General features: G+C 48.0%; 1 protein-coding gene across 1 annotated transcript in view; it reads right to left on the minus strand.

Moving 5' to 3' along the window:
* The window catches only part of FHAD1 (forkhead associated phosphopeptide binding domain 1), a 171,084-nt gene that overhangs the window by 46,086 nt on the left and 106,651 nt on the right, over window positions 1-18,347 (minus strand). Inside the window, exons 15-20 of the mRNA XM_065937152.1 lie at window positions 14,473-14,543; window positions 12,759-12,911; window positions 9,120-9,227; window positions 8,771-8,878; window positions 4,893-5,000; window positions 1,356-1,463 (exon numbers count right to left, since the gene is read on the minus strand). Coding sequence (XP_065793224.1) covers window positions 1,356-1,463; window positions 4,893-5,000; window positions 8,771-8,878; window positions 9,120-9,227; window positions 12,759-12,911; window positions 14,473-14,543 — 656 coding nt within the window. The remainder of the gene's footprint in view (window positions 1-1,355; window positions 1,464-4,892; window positions 5,001-8,770; window positions 8,879-9,119; window positions 9,228-12,758; window positions 12,912-14,472; window positions 14,544-18,347) is intronic.

Below are 18,347 nucleotides of genomic sequence, written 5' to 3' on the forward strand. Positions count from 1 at the left end.
TGCCCACAAGGAGTCCTGCACATGTGCATCAGCCCAGAGCTGACAACTCTCACATCATTTCACGCAGCTCATCCTCTGGACACGCTCCAGTTGGTCAAGGCCCCTCTTAAAGTGGTGCTAAGGTGTGCATGCGTGCACGTGCGTGCTCAGTTGTGTCCGACTCTTTGCGACCCCATGGACTGTAGCCCTGCCAGTCTCCTCTGTCCATGGAATTTTCCAGGCAAGAATACTGGAATGGGTTGCTGTGCCCTCTTCCAGGGGATCTTCCCAACCCAGGGATTGAACACGTGTCTCTTGCATTGCAGGCAGATTCTTTACCACTATGCCACCTGGGAAGCCCATACAGATAGGTAATCCAGACATGGTTTACTGGCACCTTGAGCAGCGTCATTCCAAGAGCACCAGCACCGCTTGGACTGCTGTTAAAAGTACAGATTCCTGAGTCCACTCTATAGAGAGTGAATGAGAATCTCTTGGGCTAAAGTCCAGGGATTGGGCACTTAAAATTACACTATCCCCCACAGTGACTCTGTGTATATTAATGTTAGGGAAACGTTCTTCAAAGAAAATGATCCGAGATTGATGTGAACAGACTTAAAGACTTGTTAGGTCCCATCTGGTCTCGACAATCCTTTGAAATTGTATTTGCCTGTATTTGAATCTAACTCACTATTGTCAGGCTGTCTGTTTATCACTTGCCGTGACTTTTGAGATATTGACCTGTATCTGTGTGTGTGCGTGTGTGTGCCCTTTGTACTGCTGGGACCTAGGAGGGTGGAATTCAGTCCTCCAGCTTGGAGATGCCTAAGACAAGGTCCTGGGTAACAACGTCAGCTTCTGCTGTGTCTCCTATTCCCAGTGAGAGTCGTAAACGTGGTTTGATGATGAAGGTGCTGATAGCGAAGGTGACAGGTTCTGGTGGAGAAACAGCACCAAGGTGGTCGGACATTGACCCCAGGCAGCTGAACCCACAGCAAGCTTAAGGACAGAGAGAGGAGCGGTGAGGATGAGGGGGTCCTGGCGTCAGACGGTCCTGGGTTCAGACTCTGCCCCTCCACTTTGTGGCTGTGAGCCAGTAGTAATGACAATAATAATAAAAGCAGCCAACACACGCAGCATTCACTGAGTGTCAAGTGCTTGTCTGTGTGCTAGACATCAAGTCTCCCAACTCCACGAGTGTGATCTATAGGATCGTCAGTATGTCATAAGTGGGGAGAGAAAGGCACAGAGGTGCTAACTGTTGTCTAACGTCCCACAGCCAGATGGCGGCAGGGGTGGGATTTGAACCAGACCGCCTGCCCCCAGAGCCCGGCACTCAGTCACGCCTGCTCCTCTTTCCTCTTAGAGAGGCATACCTCCTTCTGCTTGGTTATGCGGTTCTCCAGATCTTGGACCTTTTTCTTTTCCTTCTCTATGGCCTCCTTTGCTTTGTTTTTCTCGTAGGCGATGCTGCTCTCGGAAATCTGGAAGTCAACAAGTGTTTTGAGGGTGCGTGCGCGAGAAAGGAAGGGAAGTGACAGCCAAGGAGAAAGCTAGCATTAGTAATAGTTGACACCCGTGAGTCAGGGCTGGAGAGCTAGAGCTCAAGGAACAGGATGCCCGCTGGAGACAGACATGAGAACCGGAAGTCAAGTCGTGGTTAGTTAGCTATGTCCCCGACAGAGAGAGTTATTCGTCATTCAGGGTTTCTGGGCTGGTGTGCAGGAAGTGACAGGCTGGTGAGTGCTCAGGTCAAAGCGTTTGATGCTGAGCCTCTGACTAAGCTACTAAACGGACAGATGATGGCACCAATGTGGTCGGTCCCCTGTTGGTACCTGCTTCTTGGGAGGTGGGAAAAGTGAGGCCAAGGGCAGGGGTGGGGGTGGGGGGATGCCTCCTGTCCTGGTAGGCCTGATGTGTCTGTGGCTTCAAAGGAAACTTGCGGTCTCTCTCTAACCTAAGAAGGCTTGGGTCTAAAAACCGAAGTCCTAGACAGTTTGCTGCAGAGAACATTTACCCCACAGATCCTTAGATGGGGAAGGGGTTGGAACCCAACCTCACCTACACAAGCTCCAGGAGGGACACAGCCAGAGTGGGGTCAAGAAACTATTTGCAGCTGTTGAAACTCTTGCAGTGATGCCGCCCACATAAATATAATGTTCACAAGAACATTTTAATGAAATAAATTATTTATCTATGCCTAAACAAAAGACTGGAAAGAAATGTACCAGAATGTAAATAATGGCTATTTTGGGGGAACTGAGATTATGGTCATTTATATTTTCTTCTTTTCAGTGGTCTGGATCTTCTAAATTTTCTTTAGTGAATGTGCATTGTTGGGTAAAAAGGGAAAACTATTGAAAACTGTTATGCTCTGGGGATGGGTGGTCCTGGAGAAAAGACGATCTTCCCAACAACCCCGTGGTTCCAGCATCATGCCCTTGGCCCCCATCCCCACTGCCTTGCGCTGCACACAGGCCTCGCCGCTGCACCTGGGCTCTGACTCTCCTCCCTGCATGGGCTTGGCATTTTCCCACTGCCAAGTCTGCCTGAGACTGTCCAGCCCCCACCCTGCCAGGCTGCGTCCCGCCTGATGTAAGAGGCCACTGCATGCTGTGTGGGAGGGCGTGCTTCCTTATTTTGTGCTGCTTGGAAAATTACAAATGAAAATGATAATGACGAGGCTGCCTGCTCTGTAAACGCTGCACAGGAGTGCCTGCACCGCGTACTGAATGCAACCCCCGCCCCCCGGTGGCATCTGCCTTCCATTTTGCAGGTGAGGACATGGAGGCTGTAAATGAGGCAGTGCGAGGATGAGTAATGGGCCAAGGTCGCACCACCGGGGGCCAGTTCAGACGCCAGTGCCCCGCCCCAGCCATTCTGCCACCTGGTGTCTGGATCTTGCCTGAGCTGTCCTCCTGATTGAAGCCCCACCTGACCTGCAGGCAGGAGATGCGTCTGTGTGTTCATACGTAGGCTGGCACAGAGTCTGCCACCCTGCTCAGCAGGGACGCACGCTATAAAACTCCACCCTTAGCCCACCTGTATAAGGGAAGCCTGGGGGATGCCACTGACCACAGTCTGGGTTCTACCCCTTAACTTGCTTGCTCGTTGTCGGTGCTCCCTCACCCTGTGTGGACTCTGACCTCACTTCCCTGCCAAGGTCTCTGCTTGACTGTCCCGCCCCCATACCCCGCCACGCACACCATCCTCCCCACTCAATCTGGACTCTGAGCTCACCCGGGCAGGTGTTTCACAATGAATGCACGGACTCCTCGCAGCAAACCTCTTGTCACTGCGCCCACATTACAGATGAGGGCACAGAGAGGGGCTTGCCCAGGGTCACACAACATGTTAGGGCAGAGCTGCAGCTGGAACTGGAATCCACTTGTTTGGCACACAGCTCTCCTGCTACGCCTCACTCTGCCCCCGACTCTGCTCCCTCTGGCTTTCCCGCCCTGATCCCTCCCCTTTGGTTTCCATCTTGTTCCAGTGGGATTTCATTCTTCCCGCTCTGCCCCCACCCTCCTGGCTAAGTCAGGCGCCCTCCTTTGCACTTGGGGCCCCTGACCTGGGGCATTCTCTTCCCTCAGATGTCCCTGTAGTGTTCCTCTGCCCTCCAGGTCTCACTCAATGTCACCAAATACGAGAGGCCCTCCCTGCCTGTGGGCCACTCTCTAACTCATGCTGGTTTTGTACAGCCTGTGGCTCTGGGGTCACCTGAGCGTTTGTTTACAAGGCTGTCTGCCCTCCGTCCTGGAGCGGAGGGCCCACGAGGGCATGGCCGTGGCCTGTCTAGGGCTCTGCAGTATCCCTGACACCCAGTAGGGCCTGGCACACGGCAGGTACACAGAGCCCCTGTTTGACTTTCAGGGTGCGACTCGGGCATTCATCCCTTCTCTCGGCCTTGGGGGTCTGCCTTCATGGTGGCTCCAGGCAGGTGAGGCTGGTGAGCCCAGTTCCCAGGCTTGTAGGGGTGGATGTCACCAGCTCTGCCCCCGCCTGGAGCTTGGACTCCCCTCCCCCCTCCCATGTCACTCTCCTCCAGGGTGTACTTCTCATTTGTTCCAGAACGCACTGACCCCTGGCACTTATTTGATGTGACTGCCGTGTGAGCTGGTTATGTACCTGTCTACTCCATCTTCCTCTGCAACGTCTGTCTCTACACCTGACCATCAGCCCAGGGAAGGTCTACTTGGGAGTCTCTGAAACTAGGAGGCTGGAGCCAGGAGGGTGGTGTTCTGCTGTGCCCACTCTCGGTTGCCTCTTAAATACCTTTCAGTGATGAAGGAAGAGGATGCTGGCTGAAGGACTGACCCAGACTCCAACAAGGGGTCTCCCCTGGAGGGCATCTCTCCTCCCCAGGCAGTTGACCAGCAGGGCTTATGGAGATGGTCCTCTGTGGGTGAGGGCAGGTCTAAGTACTTAATATACACTGTGCTGTGTGCGCTAAGGCATTTCAGTCATGTCTGACTCTTTGTGATCCCGTGGACTGTAGCCCATCAGCCTCCTCTGTCCAAGGGATTCTCCAGGCAAGAATACTGGAGTGGATTGCCATGGCCTCCTCCAGGGGATGTTTCCAATCCAAGGACTGAATCTGCGTCTTTATCGCCACTTTGGAAGCCCTGATGAACACTAACTGGTTTAATCTCATGATGCAGGGGTAGTTAGCCTCCCCAGGTTATGGATGATGAAACTGGTCCAGGAGGTGAGGTGGTCTGCCTTAGGGTCATACAGCTGGTGAGTCCTGTGATGTGACATTGGCCACTCTGATCAGAGGCACTGCTCCCCATCAGCCTGCTTTACCACCTGCTCTAATCCGGGTTCCAAAACACAGTCTCGCATCTGGTCCTGAAGCTGCTTCCAAGGGCTTTCGGCTGCCACCACCCACTTCCTCTCTCTGCTCCCCATACCTCCTTCTGCTGTGTTAAGTGGTTCTCCAGATCTTGCACTTTCCTCTTTTCTGTCTCTAAGGCTTCCTTTGCTTTTCTTTTCTCATGGGCCATGCTGCTCTCCAAAACCTGAAAATCAATGACCGGTCTTTTTGGTTGCCTGCACATTTAGCGGGGGAAATTGCTAGTAAGCATGATACCAATAATAACAACAATAGCTCAAATGTTGGGGGCTGGTCTTATGTGCCAGGGTCCAAGGCCAGTGCTCCTCACCCAGTTTATTCTCATAGCATCCTCATCGATAGAGAAGTTGTGTCCCCATGTTATAGGTGAGGAAACGAAAGAGGGGAAAGTTACTGAGGGCCCAGGGGTCCTGCAGCTTGTTAGTGGAGAGGGCAGGACTGAGCCCTGCATATTGTTTGTGTGCAGAGGCCCCGGCAAGGAGCCAGTGAGGAAAGGCGACCAAGCTTGCCTTATTACAGAGTCTGAGTTCTTATCATCGTGCCAGGCAGCCTCTCTGATAAGAAGAAGAATCTCATTAATAATGGAATTTCCCATTATTGAAAAAAATCTCTGAAATAGAATCAGGTGTCTAGAGGAGGGCAGTGTATTGAATTAATGAGCCACACATACCAATTTCTGGAAGGGAAGGGGACCAACCTCACAAGGGAAGCTTTGAGAGGATGGGAGGGCTGTGGTTAGTATTTAGTGCCCATAATCAGGGATTTTTTTTTTATCCAGGAAGCAACTTGCTGATGAGCCGTTCAGTTAAGTGGTTTATGCAAATTGCAGAAGGATAGAAGCTGCCGGCAAAGCCCCTGTTTCTAGTCACTGCAAGAAAGGGCACCTCAACTCTCAAATAGGTTATTATTATTATTACTTTTTTATATGCACCAAACTTAAAAGTCTTTATTGAATTTGTTGCAATATTGCTTCTGTTTTATGTTTTGGTTTTTTGGCTGCAAGGCATGTAGGATCTTAGCTCCCCAACCAGAGGTCAAACCCACCCCTCTGGCATTGGAAGACAAAATCTTAATCACTGGACTACCAGGGGAGTCCCTGGAATGGGTTGTATTTTAAACACCAGCTTGGCTGTCAGATGTCTGGACGTTGGAACATGGTTTCTGGCATTGGAAGACAAAATCTTAATCACTGGACTACCAGGGGAGTCCCTGGAATGGGTTGTATTTTAAACACCAGCTTGGCTGTCAGATGTCTGGACGTTGGAACATGGTTTCCATTACAGCTGGTGGTTAGGGTCCTAGATTAGCCTGCAACAATATTCAATCGATAATATGGACGAAATAGTATATACTTTTGTATATTTTTTTCAGTGGAAAGCAGTTTAAAAAACTCCAACACTCAGTGGTTCTAATACCAGCCCTCAGTGAAGCAGAAGAACAGTAACATCATGGGAGCTCCACGTTTATTTTGAAGTTTGAGGCGGGTTTAGGGGTAAGACACTTTGCTGCCCCATTGCATCTGATCTCACATCGACACTCAGGACTTTGCTATGCAGCCGAGCTGGGCACACAGGGAAGGCTGTCCTTGCACAACTCATGCCAAAGTTCTGTCCCCCTTGGACACTTTGCTCCCACACTCCTGGGCAGGTCATGGGAATTAACCTTTAAAGTTTCCCCCAAACCAGCCTTGTGACTTAGTGATTCTGTTGTTCTTAGAGATTCATCTGACAGTGTGGTGCATGTATGCGTGCAATACGTTTAGTTGTGCCTGACTCTTTGTGGCCCCATAGACCGCAGCCTGCCAGGCTCCTCTGTCCATGGGATTCTCCAGGCAAGAATACTGGAGTGGGTTGCCATGGCCTCCTCCAGGGCATCTTCCCGACCAGGGATGGAATCCGTGTCTCTTGTGTCTCCTGCATTGGCAGGCGGGGTCTTTATCATTAGTGCCACCTGGGAAACCCCTGACAGTGTGGAGGAAGGTCTAATGGAAAGAAAAACCACATAACCATCTGAGGTTGATCAAAGCCCATGTCTGGGATTCTGATCTCTTATTTCCCAATAAGAAGTCACAAAGAGGTCCTGCTGGGAGGAGTGGGCTGATGTTGTCCAAGGTGTGGGTGACCCGGCCACAACTCCTATTGCTTTGGGGCTGTCTACCTATTCTTAAATTTCCCTTCTGAAGTGCCCCATGACCTCAAGATCACTCAGTTCAAGGGGCTTCCCCATCCCTGTGCAGATGACCTCTCAGTGACATTTCACCCCAGCGAGCCCTTGGGAGACCCTCCTCTTCCTCATCACGCCTGGAGAAATAACTCAGGACCAGGCACTGACACTGTTTACACAGGCCTGCAGAGCACATCTGTACCGGAGACCTGAGTGAAACCCAACATGTAAACACCTCCCCTCCCTGGATAGGATCAAACTGCATGAGCTCTGCTCACCAGGCTCCTCACTTCTCCCTTCCTGGGGGGTGGGCAAGGATTTCACTCTGAGAGGTAGGGATGTGGTGGAGGGTTAGTACAGTAAGTGCCTAAACTGCACTGGAAGTGCAGTGATGGTATTAATAGCCACCATTCATTGAGTGATGATTCTGGGTCAAACACTTCACTGTACAAGATCACACCATTATCTCACAGCCATCCTTTAAAGAAGGTAGGTACTGAGCCAGCAAGTAGCCCAGCCGGAATCTGAACCCATGTCTCATCTGGATGCAAAGCTTCACTCTTCACCCCTTTACACTGTCCACGGATTGAAGCACAAAAGAGACCATCTAATAAAAATGACCCAAGGATCTGAGGGTGACCAAAGGTAAGTACATTCAAGTGAACAATGTAATAGGGCTTTCCCCAAAGCTAGTTTGGACACATCAGCAGAAATACATCTTTGACTAGGGAGAGGACAGTCCTGCTGTAGGTCACTGCATGCTGGAGAACTGTGTTCAGTTTTGGTTACAAACAGTTTAGGAAGAAAACAGATGATGGGCTGCAAACCCAGACACCTGTAGGGGCTCAACAGTTACCTGAAATGAAATGAGTTGTGTTGAATGCAATAGGGAATGGTGGGGACTGTGGCAAACACCTGCTACTTGGTTCGGCTCTCCATTTCTGTTGCAAGTGGAAAGGAGGGCCAGATTTCCCGACTTTTCAAGAGAGGATGGGAATCTGGATTTGTTAGTAAATTTTATGAATTCAAGATAAAACACTTTAGGACCAAGTATAACACAACCATGGGCCCTTTTCAGCCAGTGAGCTGCTAATCTGTCACAGGTTAAAGCAGCTCAGAGGAGGGGACCAAGGCCAGGCTCCAGGCCTGTGAAGGGCATTTGTGTCTGGAGAGGAGCCGGTGCCTCTATTCTTATACACCTAAAAGGTTATTCTGTGGAAGAGAAAGCAGACGGGTCTTGCAGGAGCCCAGAGTGGTGGGTGGAGGGTTGAAACCCTTTCTGAGAGAGAATCTCAGTCAACTCAATCTAAAGGAAGAATTTTCTGCCAGCCCAAGGCATCAACACTGGGATGGGCTTCCCTGGGCTGTAGAAAATTTCTTGGTGATAGAGATGAAGGGTGGGCATTTTAGGATGTTGGAGGATTCACATAGCCCTAAAGTCCCAGGATTCTGAAATTCCTCCATTTTTAGGATTCAGGATGTAGTCTCCATGCAGAAAACACTCATGTTACCAATCCCGACGTGTCCCCTAAGACTGTATTTTATGACATTTACAATTTTTGTGTAAAATTATAAGTGCAAGGTTACAACTCTAGGGTCTTCTCCTAGAGTCCCCCCTGCTTCTTCCCAAAGTAACTGAGCTCCCCCATGGACAAATCCCTCTAGGAAACTCCGCCATGCTTGACTTCCCATCAGCTGCGGTTTGAACCTTACTCCCACGTGGCCCTCAAGCTGGGTTTGGGTTTGAGTCACCTATTTCCCCGAGCTGCATACCTCCTTCTGGTGGGTTAAGCGGTTTTCCAGCTCTTGGACTTTGCTCTGTTCTTCTTCTAATGCTTCCTTTGCTCGGCTTTTTTCCTGAGAAATGGTCTCCTCCAAAGCCTGAAAACCAATGACTGGCATTTAACAGACATAATTACAACAGCAGGAATCTGGATTCTGCTAGGCACTGCATGGGCAGGTGGACTCTTTACTACTCACAGCATCCCCATGGGGAGACTGTGAGCAGCTGAGAGCCTAGCAGCTGGGGTGGGCAGGCCCAGATGAGTGTCCCAGGTGAGTCCGTTCTGGCTGCCTGACCTCGACCTGGGCTCAAGCCGGCTCTGCCTCCCTGAGCTCATACCTTCTTCTGGCGGGTTAAGCGGTTCTCCAGTTCTTGGGCTCTCTTCCGTTCTTCTTCTAATGCTTCTTTCGCTCTGTTTTTCTCTTGAGTAATGCTTTCCTCCAAAGCCTGAAAGTCATGACTGTTGTTTAATAGACATAGTTACCATGGTAGGAATCTGGACTCCGGGCCAGGCACTTCACAGATTAACTCTTTCACATCTCACAACAAACCCATGGAAAACTGTGGACAGTATTTCTAGGGTCTAAGAGCACGGGGTCTGGAGTTGATAGGGTCAGATTCGAGCCTGTGGCTGATCCTTCCTAGGGGTATAGTCTTGGGCAAGTGAGAAGCTTTAGAAACCTCAATTTCCCCATCTGTACAATGGGACAGTAAGAGTGCTTCCTGCCTTGGGTTGATAGGAGGGGCAGAAGAGATGATGAACATGAAATGCTTGGAACATGATCATCATTCACTAGTAAAGATCAATCATTTCTTCTGTCATATCCACTTTGTTGAAGGAGGAAATAGGCTTAGAGAGATTAGGAATCTGTTCAGTTTACCAATAAATCGCATCAATGGGAAATTGAACCCTGGTCCCTTTGATTCTAGAACCAGTAGTTGGCAAGCTATGGCATGTGGGCCAAATGTGGCCCACTGTCTGCTTTTTTTTGTAAATAAAGTTTTATTGGAACGCCACCATGCTCATTGTGGGTTGCCTTGGCACTGCAACCACAGAACTGAGAAATCAGGACAAAGACACGACCCGCACAACTGAAAATAGATACTGTGTGGCTCTTCATGGGAAAAGTTTGCTGACCCCTGATCTAAACCATCAGTGTGTGCGTAACTCAGGGCGATGTTGTTAACAGATCATAATAATCATAAAAAAAGAACGATAGCTTCGTAAGTTAGCCACTCAGTCATGTCTGACTCTTTGCAACCCCATGTACTGTAGCCAGGCTCCTCTGTCCATGGAATTCTCCAGGCAAGAATACTGGAGTGGGTAGCCATTCCCTTCTCCAAGGCTTCTTTCTGACCCAGGGATCGAACCCTGGTCTCCTGCATTGCAGGCAGATTCTTTAATGTCTGAGCCACCACAGAAGCTCTATAACGGAACCTAGAATTTCTTACCATTGAAGCAGAGTCCTAAGACAAGTCAGGATTTGTGAGGAGGAGCTTAATTAATTAATTTTGACACACATATCTTTAGAAAGGGTGGGGGGTGACAAAGCCATGTTTATTTAAAATCGGGGCACCTACCACTCAAGCCTGTGGTGGTACTTTTGTATGAGTCCCTGGGGTCAAGCCAATCAGTGTTAAGTGTCTGGGGAAGAATGACCCTCAATGGGACAGTAGTGGACATGAGCAGCTGTACTGTCTGTGGGTCCCTGGCTTTGTGTTCCCCTCTGCAAGGGGTGGTGTGCCCTCCGAAGTTTGGTGTGATTAAAGGGGGGTTGATGTCAGACCTTGAAACCCTGTGTCTGTTGGAATCAATGTTACAAAGGGGCATCTGGAGGGTCCAGGCTAGTGCCCAAGGTGGTGGTGAACAGGCTGGGGTTATAATACTGTACATTCACAGTGGAAAACAGTCAAACCAAAATTAAAACTAAAATAAGACATTTGGGAAGGGAGAAATTAAACAAAGAAGAGAGAGGAAACAGGTGGAGAGTTCTGTGAAGGTTTTGAAGATTTTTAGTTTCTTTCTGGTTTTATTTCCTTCTCTATAGAATGGCACTTTTTTGTTTTTTTCTTCTTCTATATCTAATTGCCCTTCTGAAGGGACCTGTCTTGATTTAAGGCCGTTGTTTATAGTACCTGTATGGGGCTCACAGGTGATTTTGGTCAGGTTGTTCTTCCTTTTTAATCTTTTATTTCACAAAAGGCAGAGAAAGAGGCAAAGAGGAGAAGTAGCAGTAGGGCATGAATTAGAGGACGAGATGAAACCGGCAGAAGTCTCTGCCTCTTGGAGAGGTCTGGAGAGTGGGGGCGTCTGACAGAGAAGGAGGGTCCCAGCAGGAAGTCACCAAGCTGCTCCTGGTGGAGATGGAGGAACTGGCAGTTCTGGTCCTTTTTGGTGGAAGAAAGGAGGTGCTGGGGGAGAGTTGGGGTTCAGTGGATCTGGTCCCACTGTTTTGAGGTGGGTGGGAGATGCTCTCTGCGGTGGCTGCACATGGGAACCACCAGGGAGAGCTTACCAATCCCAGGGCCTGAGCTGCACCCTCACCCCAGCTAGATCAGAATTTGGGGGGTGGGCAGAGGGGGAGGAGTGCAAGGCCTTAGCATTTTTTTAATCTCTTGAATGACAGAAGTGAAGCCAAAGTCATGAACCAGGGATCCAGGGTGATGGTGACTGAGGAAGTTAAATTCATGGTGGGTCCCTGAATATCAAAAATGGCCAACTCGGCACTTCCCTGGTGGTCCAGTGGTTAAGAATCCTCCTTGCAATGCAGGGGACATGGGTTCGAACCCTGGTCCGGGAATTAAGATCCCGCATGCTGGGGAGCAACTAAGCCCACAAGTCACAACTACTGGAGCCCGTGCATCACATCTAGAGAGTCCATTTGCTGCAGCGAAAGATCCTGCAAGAAGCAATGAAGAGCCTACATGTTGCAACTAAGAAGTGACACAGCCAAACATATAAATAAATATTTTTTAAAAAACACAGTGAACTCAAGGACGAGGAGAATTGGCCCATTAACTGCAGTTTCTGGCCTTCTCCTGAGATTCTGATTCAGTGGGGCGGGGGTAGGGCCCAAGAATCTGTATTTTCAACCAGCTTCCAGGTGGTTCTTATCTGCCAACTTGGGTAAAACCTTCGTCTGAGACTGTGTCGTTTGAACATGTGTCTGCAGAGCTGTCCCATCAGCACCAGCTGGGAGCTTGTTAGAAACGCAAAGTCCCAGGTTCCACCCCAGACGGGCTGAGTCAGAATCTGCCTTTTCACAACATCCCCAGGTGATTCACAGGCACCTCTGAGTTGAGAGGCACTGCTGGTAGCATCCTCTAATTGGTCATTTTCTAGAAAAGTAAGTAGCAATTTTGGCCATTTTATTCCCTTGATCTGTATAAAGAGAAAGCAAAACACTGAAATAACACTGGCTGGTCTTGCACATACTTAGAAATACTCTGTCGGTCATAAACCAGGACTTGTAGTAATGCCTCAGATCTGTAAAATCAGCTGCAGTGTATAAACCAATGAAGTTTTGTTTCTAGAAATTTCAATAACTGTGCCTACTCAAGTTGATCTTGCTCTGAGTTTTAAGACCCAAGCTTCATATTAATTCCTCCAACACTATTCACCCTTTTTATTTATTTATTTTTTAAAAAACATGCCTATTTATTTGATAGCACCGGGTCTTAGTTGCAGCACATAGGATCTTCGATTTTCATTGTGGCATGTAGGATCTTCAGTTGGGGCTTGTAGGATGTGTCTCCCTGATCAGGGATCGAACCCAGGTCCTCTGCATTGAGAGCGTGGGGCCATAGCCACTGAACTATCAGAGAAGTCTCCATTCACCCTCTTAAATTAATTTAGTTCCATGGCATCCATCAAGATCGCTGCTGAAGTTTCTCCTCTACACGCGCGCCCTCAGTTTTTTATGGGAAAGCTCATCTCTCCTTCTCCAGCATGAAAGGGAAGGACGGGGACCTCCTTACCGCCTTCTCTTCCGTCAGCCACTTGACTCGAGCTTTCAGCTTCTCCTCCTGCTGTAGCCTTTCCTCGCTTAGCTTCTCCTTCTCTGCCAGGTGCTCCCGCAGCTTTTCTTGCATCAAAGACTGCTGAGTTTCCTGAGAGCTGCTGATCTTGATCTGAAGGGAGAAGAAGGGAGATTGTAGCTGATTAGTCCTGTTCAGGAATAATGCAGGAGTCATTTCCACTACCTTTGCACGAGGGACAAAAGTTTCCAAAACTTGCTGAAAAATGCAGAAAAACTATGCTTAGCCTAGTAACGAGTAGGGAAGCAGCAGAGCATCATAGGTAAGAGTTCAGACTCTAGACCTAGACAGACTCTCAGCCATAGTTCTTTCTAGATGCTTTTTCATTTAGAAGTTAATATGAATATATACCTCTTAGTGTTATCAGGACTAAATGGGATAATGTTGGAAAGCTTTTACCACAGTGCTTAGCACATAGGAGGTGTTCAGTAAATGGTAGTTAGACTTATTCGTTATTATTTGCTAAGTGTAAGAGAAAAAGCAGTGAGCTAGGGCCAGAAGGCCTGTACTTTTGTGTTGATTCTTCCAGCAACTGGGTGACATTGAGATAGTCACCTAAGCCTCTGAACGTCATTGTCCATATCTGTAAAATAAGGAGAATGGACTAGATCGGGGTTGGCAAACTACTGTCTGCAGGCCAAATCTGGACCACTGTCTATTTTTATAAATAAAGTTTTATTGGAACAGAGCATGCTTGCCACACCCATTCATTTACACAATTGTCTATGGTTGTCTTTGCTCTGTAGTAGCAGAGTCAGATAGGTGTGACAGAGACTATATGTCCTGAAATATTTATAGGCCCTTTACAGAATATTCTGGCCTTTTACAGAAAAATAGATGGTCTTTGTGGTTGATTGTTGAGGTGGTCCCACCGTTTCACCCTTCCTCTATTCACACCTTTGGTTATGTAACTTGTAGGGCCTGCCCATATCCTGCCCCCTGACACCGAACTCAGCCATGTGACTTGCTCTGGCCAATGGGATGTTGGCAGACATAACACAAGGGCCTGATTTCTCTTCCTGATCTCTGCTTCCTCTATTAGTGCCATGAGAACATGCTCAGGCCAGCCTGCTAGAGTATCAGAGACACGTGGAACAGACCACAGCTGCTCCAGTTGAGGCCAGCCTAGATCAGTCAAGAGCCAGCCAACACCCAGGCATGTGAGTAAGTCCATCCAAGACCAGTGGATTCACCTTGCAACTGGCCCCAGACATGTGAGCAGTGGACAGTAATTGTGGAATACTGATATTGTTTATTATACAGTATTAACATGACAATAGCTATCAGAGCAATACAATCCCTAAGGATTATTTTGCCTCTAAAATGTTGACATTATGTAACTTTTGGTACGTCTGCTCTCTGTACTGTGGTACTTCTTCCACTGCATTTAATAAATACAATTTTTAAGATCTAAAATGTCAAATTTTAAGATCTAAAATTGTCTGGGTTTGGACAGAGGAAAACAAGTCTCCTTGCCCTCCTGGGAGATCTCAGCCACCCCATCTGAATCACTTGGAGTGCAAATGGAGATATCATATCACCTTTTGGAGGATGTGCGCTGACTACCTAATAGAGGAACAACAGAGTTAAGATGCTCAGTGCCATGAAAATTTCAACGAGGAGCTGAAATGAACTTTTGGAGCTCAAAGATTACCTGAAGTTCCTGGGTCCGGCTTGTAATTTTTTTATAATGTTCCAGAAGGTATTTCAGATACAAAGACAATCCTTTAAAAGAGAAGCAAGAAGAAGGTAAATATCAAGTCAATTCACCTTCTTTGTTTTCTGAATAATGTCTTCACAGGGCTTGCCGACAGGAGGATGAGGGCAATGCTACTCTCTCATCAAGGTAACACAAGTTTCCATCCATCGTGTTTTTTTAAATGGCTGATCAGCTTCAGTCGGGCTCAAATCCAACTTTCTTTTTGGAGGTGGACAATAAAAACCAGCCACAGAACCCTTGTTGACTAAGTGTCCACTGTGTACAAAACTGTGAGCTGAGCTAGGGGGGTGACGTGAAGCATTCCTCAAGGGACTTAGGTTCAGTCTGAGAGAACAGGTCCAAGTGCCTGACAGGAAACAGGCAGTGACCTCGGGTTGTGTGGAAGTGACCGCGGAAGGAGTGGGGAAGTGTGAGGGTCCCAGAGGAGGAGCAATCATTTACCCAGAGTGATTACTGCTCAGCTGAGGATCCACTGGGCGTGGGCACTGGCATGTATTCAGAGTTGGAGGGGAGAACATTTCAGAATGGAAGATGGGGATGAATGGTGCCCCGCAAGAATAAAAGGATATTAGCATGTAGTTTCTTAACGACATCACAGTGAGTTGATGGTGAAATTCAGAGGAACTTGATTATAGGCTGATGGGTAGACTAATCTGTGGTCTGGTACAGAAACGGAGAGGTTTTTCATTCTGGGTGTCAAGGTTTTATTATGTTCTGGGTATGAAGAACATTTGATAGATATTTTTTAACTATGGGGTTTATTTTTCCAAATATAGGTTGATCAAGCAGTCAGTTGGTTGGGGATGCCCTTAAATGAAAGTTTACATTTTCCCAGTGTGAACCTTAAAAGGTCAGAGAAGTACGTTCATTTATTAAATTCTCTGTTGGGAGAAGAAAGCTTCTTGTCCGACATTTTATTTCTTTTTGATTTTTCAAAAGGTCTTGATCAGTGGTTGTGCCTTGGCTAGAATTTGTGGGACTTTGGTTGCTATACAGTTATTTACATATAGGCATTTACAAAATCTGAAGCATCATAAATAAAGTTATTTAATCATAAAAAAAGTGATGCCCCCTCACACACCCCCAAAGATTTCCAGGTCCTAATCCTGAGAGCCCATGGGCATTACCTGACAGGGCAGATAGAGCTTTGCGGATTTGAGGAAGTTGAGGATCTTGAGATGGGGGGCTTATCCTGGATTGTCTGTGTGGGTTCAATATAGGCACTTTTCTTGCAAGAAGTGGACAGAGGGAGTTTGACTACAGACAGAGGAGAAGGTGATATGACAGAAGCAGAGAGAGAGCTGAAGATACTCCCTTGCTGGCTTTGGAGATAGAGGAAGGGGCCATGAGCCACGGAATGCAAGGGATAAAGGAGTAAAGACTGGAAAAGGTGAGGAATCAGATTTTTTTCCCTACACCCTCTGGAAGAGACTGGCCCCTTGACTTTAGCTTAGTGAAACTAATTTTGGACTTTAGGCCCCAGAGCTGTAAAAGAAAAAATATGAGTTGTGTTAATATAAGCCACAGAGCTTGTGATAATTTGTTGTGACAGCCACGTGTGCATGCATGCTAAGTCACTTCAGTTGTGTCCAACTCTGCGACTCAATGGACCATAGCCTGCCAGATCCTCTGTCCATGGAATTCTCCAGGTAAGAATACTGGGGTGGGTTGCCATGCCCTCCTCCAGGGGATCTTCTCGACCCAGGGATTGGACCTGTCTCTCTTTTATCTCCTGCACTGGCAGGTAGGTTCTTTACCACTAGTGCCACCTGGGAAGTCCATGACAGTCACAGGAAACTAAAATCGGGGGTGAAGGGAGGAGTAAGGGTGAGGGGTGGGGAATGCAGAGCATGTTCTGGAAGAGGATCGAGGTTAGTTGGGGTGGAGTGGATGATGGGGAGGGGAGGAGTAGAGGGAAGAGTTGGGATGGAGGCTGAGGTCAATTTGTGGCCAGCCTAGGACAGTAGCCTAAAGACTGTAAACCTGACTTAAATTCTTGAGTGTGGCCTGTGTTCCCAGCTCTCTGCTAAGCAATCAGTGATCACCCCACTGTATCGTCTGACCATTACCCCACTTTACAGATTAGGCAGGGGGGGCTCTGAGACATGTGGCTGCTGGATGCTGGCAAACAACCTAACCAGGGCTTGGCCTCAGGGCAGTCGGAATCCAGGGTCTGAGTCACTGCTATTTCATCTGCTGATGGAGCAGTGTATTGGCTTAATGAACTGCTTTTTTTTCCCCAGAAAAATAACAGATTAATTAGAGAGGAAGGAGCCAGTAGAGTTTCTTAACTATAGCACTACTGACAAATTAAAAGACACTTACTCCTTGGAAGAAAAGCTATGACCAACCTACACAGCGTATTAAAAAGCAGAGACATCACTTTGCTGACAAAGGTCCATATACTCGAAGCTATGGTTTTTCCAGTAGTCATGTACGGATGTGAGAGCTGGACCATACAGAAGGCTGAGTACCGAAGAACTGATGCTTTCCAACTGTGATGCTGGAGATGACTCTTGAAAGTACCATGGATTGTAAGGAGATTAAACCAGTCAATCTTAAAGGAAGTCAACCCTGAATATTCACTGGAAGGACTGATGCTGAAGCTGAAGCTCCAAGACTTTGGCCACTTGATGCAAGGAGTTGACTCATTTGAAAAGACTGAGGGCAGGAGGAGAAGGGGGTGACAGAGGATGAGATGACTGGATGGCATCATTGCTCAATGGACATGAATTTGAGCAAACTCAGGGAGCCAGTGAAGGACAGAGAAACCTGGTATGCTGCAGATCATGGGGTCGCAAAAAGTAGGACACGACTTAAGTGACTGACCAACAGCTGACATGTTGGGCCGGACAATCCTCTGTTGGGGGGCTGTCCTGGGGAGTGTAAGAATCTTGAGCAGCATCCTGGCCTCTGGCCTCTGGCTTCCAGGAGCATCCCTCACCCCAGTTGTGGTGATCAAAGATGAGAAGGTTTTGAGAAAGAGAACTGGCAGGGGCTGGGGTGGGTAGGACAGAGAGAACAGAGCTGGAGGAGGAAGGTGGGCCTTCAAAGACAGAGTCAGAAGTTAGTGGTGAGGACAGAGGGTGTAATGCACTTTAAGGTCTTGGTGGGACAGAAGTATGAGTTGTAGAAAAGGAGTTAAAGAAGCTGTGATCCTGAAGATGCACCAGCTTGAAGGGCATGTTTGATGACAAAGGAGCGAGATGCAGAGAAAGGCTGGAGATGCTGAAGGAGGAGGTCGTGATTCAAGACTTTGCACGCAGGATGGCCTGGGAGGGAGAGAGAAGGGGAGATGCAGGGAGGGAGGAAGTATGCCTGGAAGAGAACACAGTAGGGGAAGACAGAGGGAAGGGGAGGAAAGATGAATGTGGAGGGAGACGGAGGGGAACTGAACAGGTTCCTATCTGGGCCCTTGACCTGCGACAAGGCCACCTCTGAGAATTTCCAGCTTGGAAGAGTAAGAATAGCAATATAATAATAGCTAGTGTCAGTATTAAGTGCTTGCTGTGTGCCAGGGACCATACCAGGAGTTTGACACATGATATTTTCTAATCATTACAAACAACCCAACAAGGAAATTTGCTTGCATTTCTAGGCGCGACACAGACACTCAGCCAGGTTAAGCTGTGGACCTGGTGAGTGGTAGGATCAGAATTCAGACTTAGGTCTGTTGCTGTCTCTTTTTTAAAAAAAATTATTTATTTTTAATTGTCATTCTCTTTTAAGAGACTAGAGGCTGGACAGTGAAGGGCTGAGATGGCTGATGTGAAGGGTGTGTGATAAGAAGGATACCAAGGTGGCAGAGA

The sequence above is a fragment of the Muntiacus reevesi genome, chromosome 5 (assembly GCF_963930625.1).
Source record: "Muntiacus reevesi chromosome 5, mMunRee1.1, whole genome shotgun sequence".
Taxonomy (NCBI): Eukaryota; Metazoa; Chordata; class Mammalia; order Artiodactyla; family Cervidae; genus Muntiacus; species Muntiacus reevesi.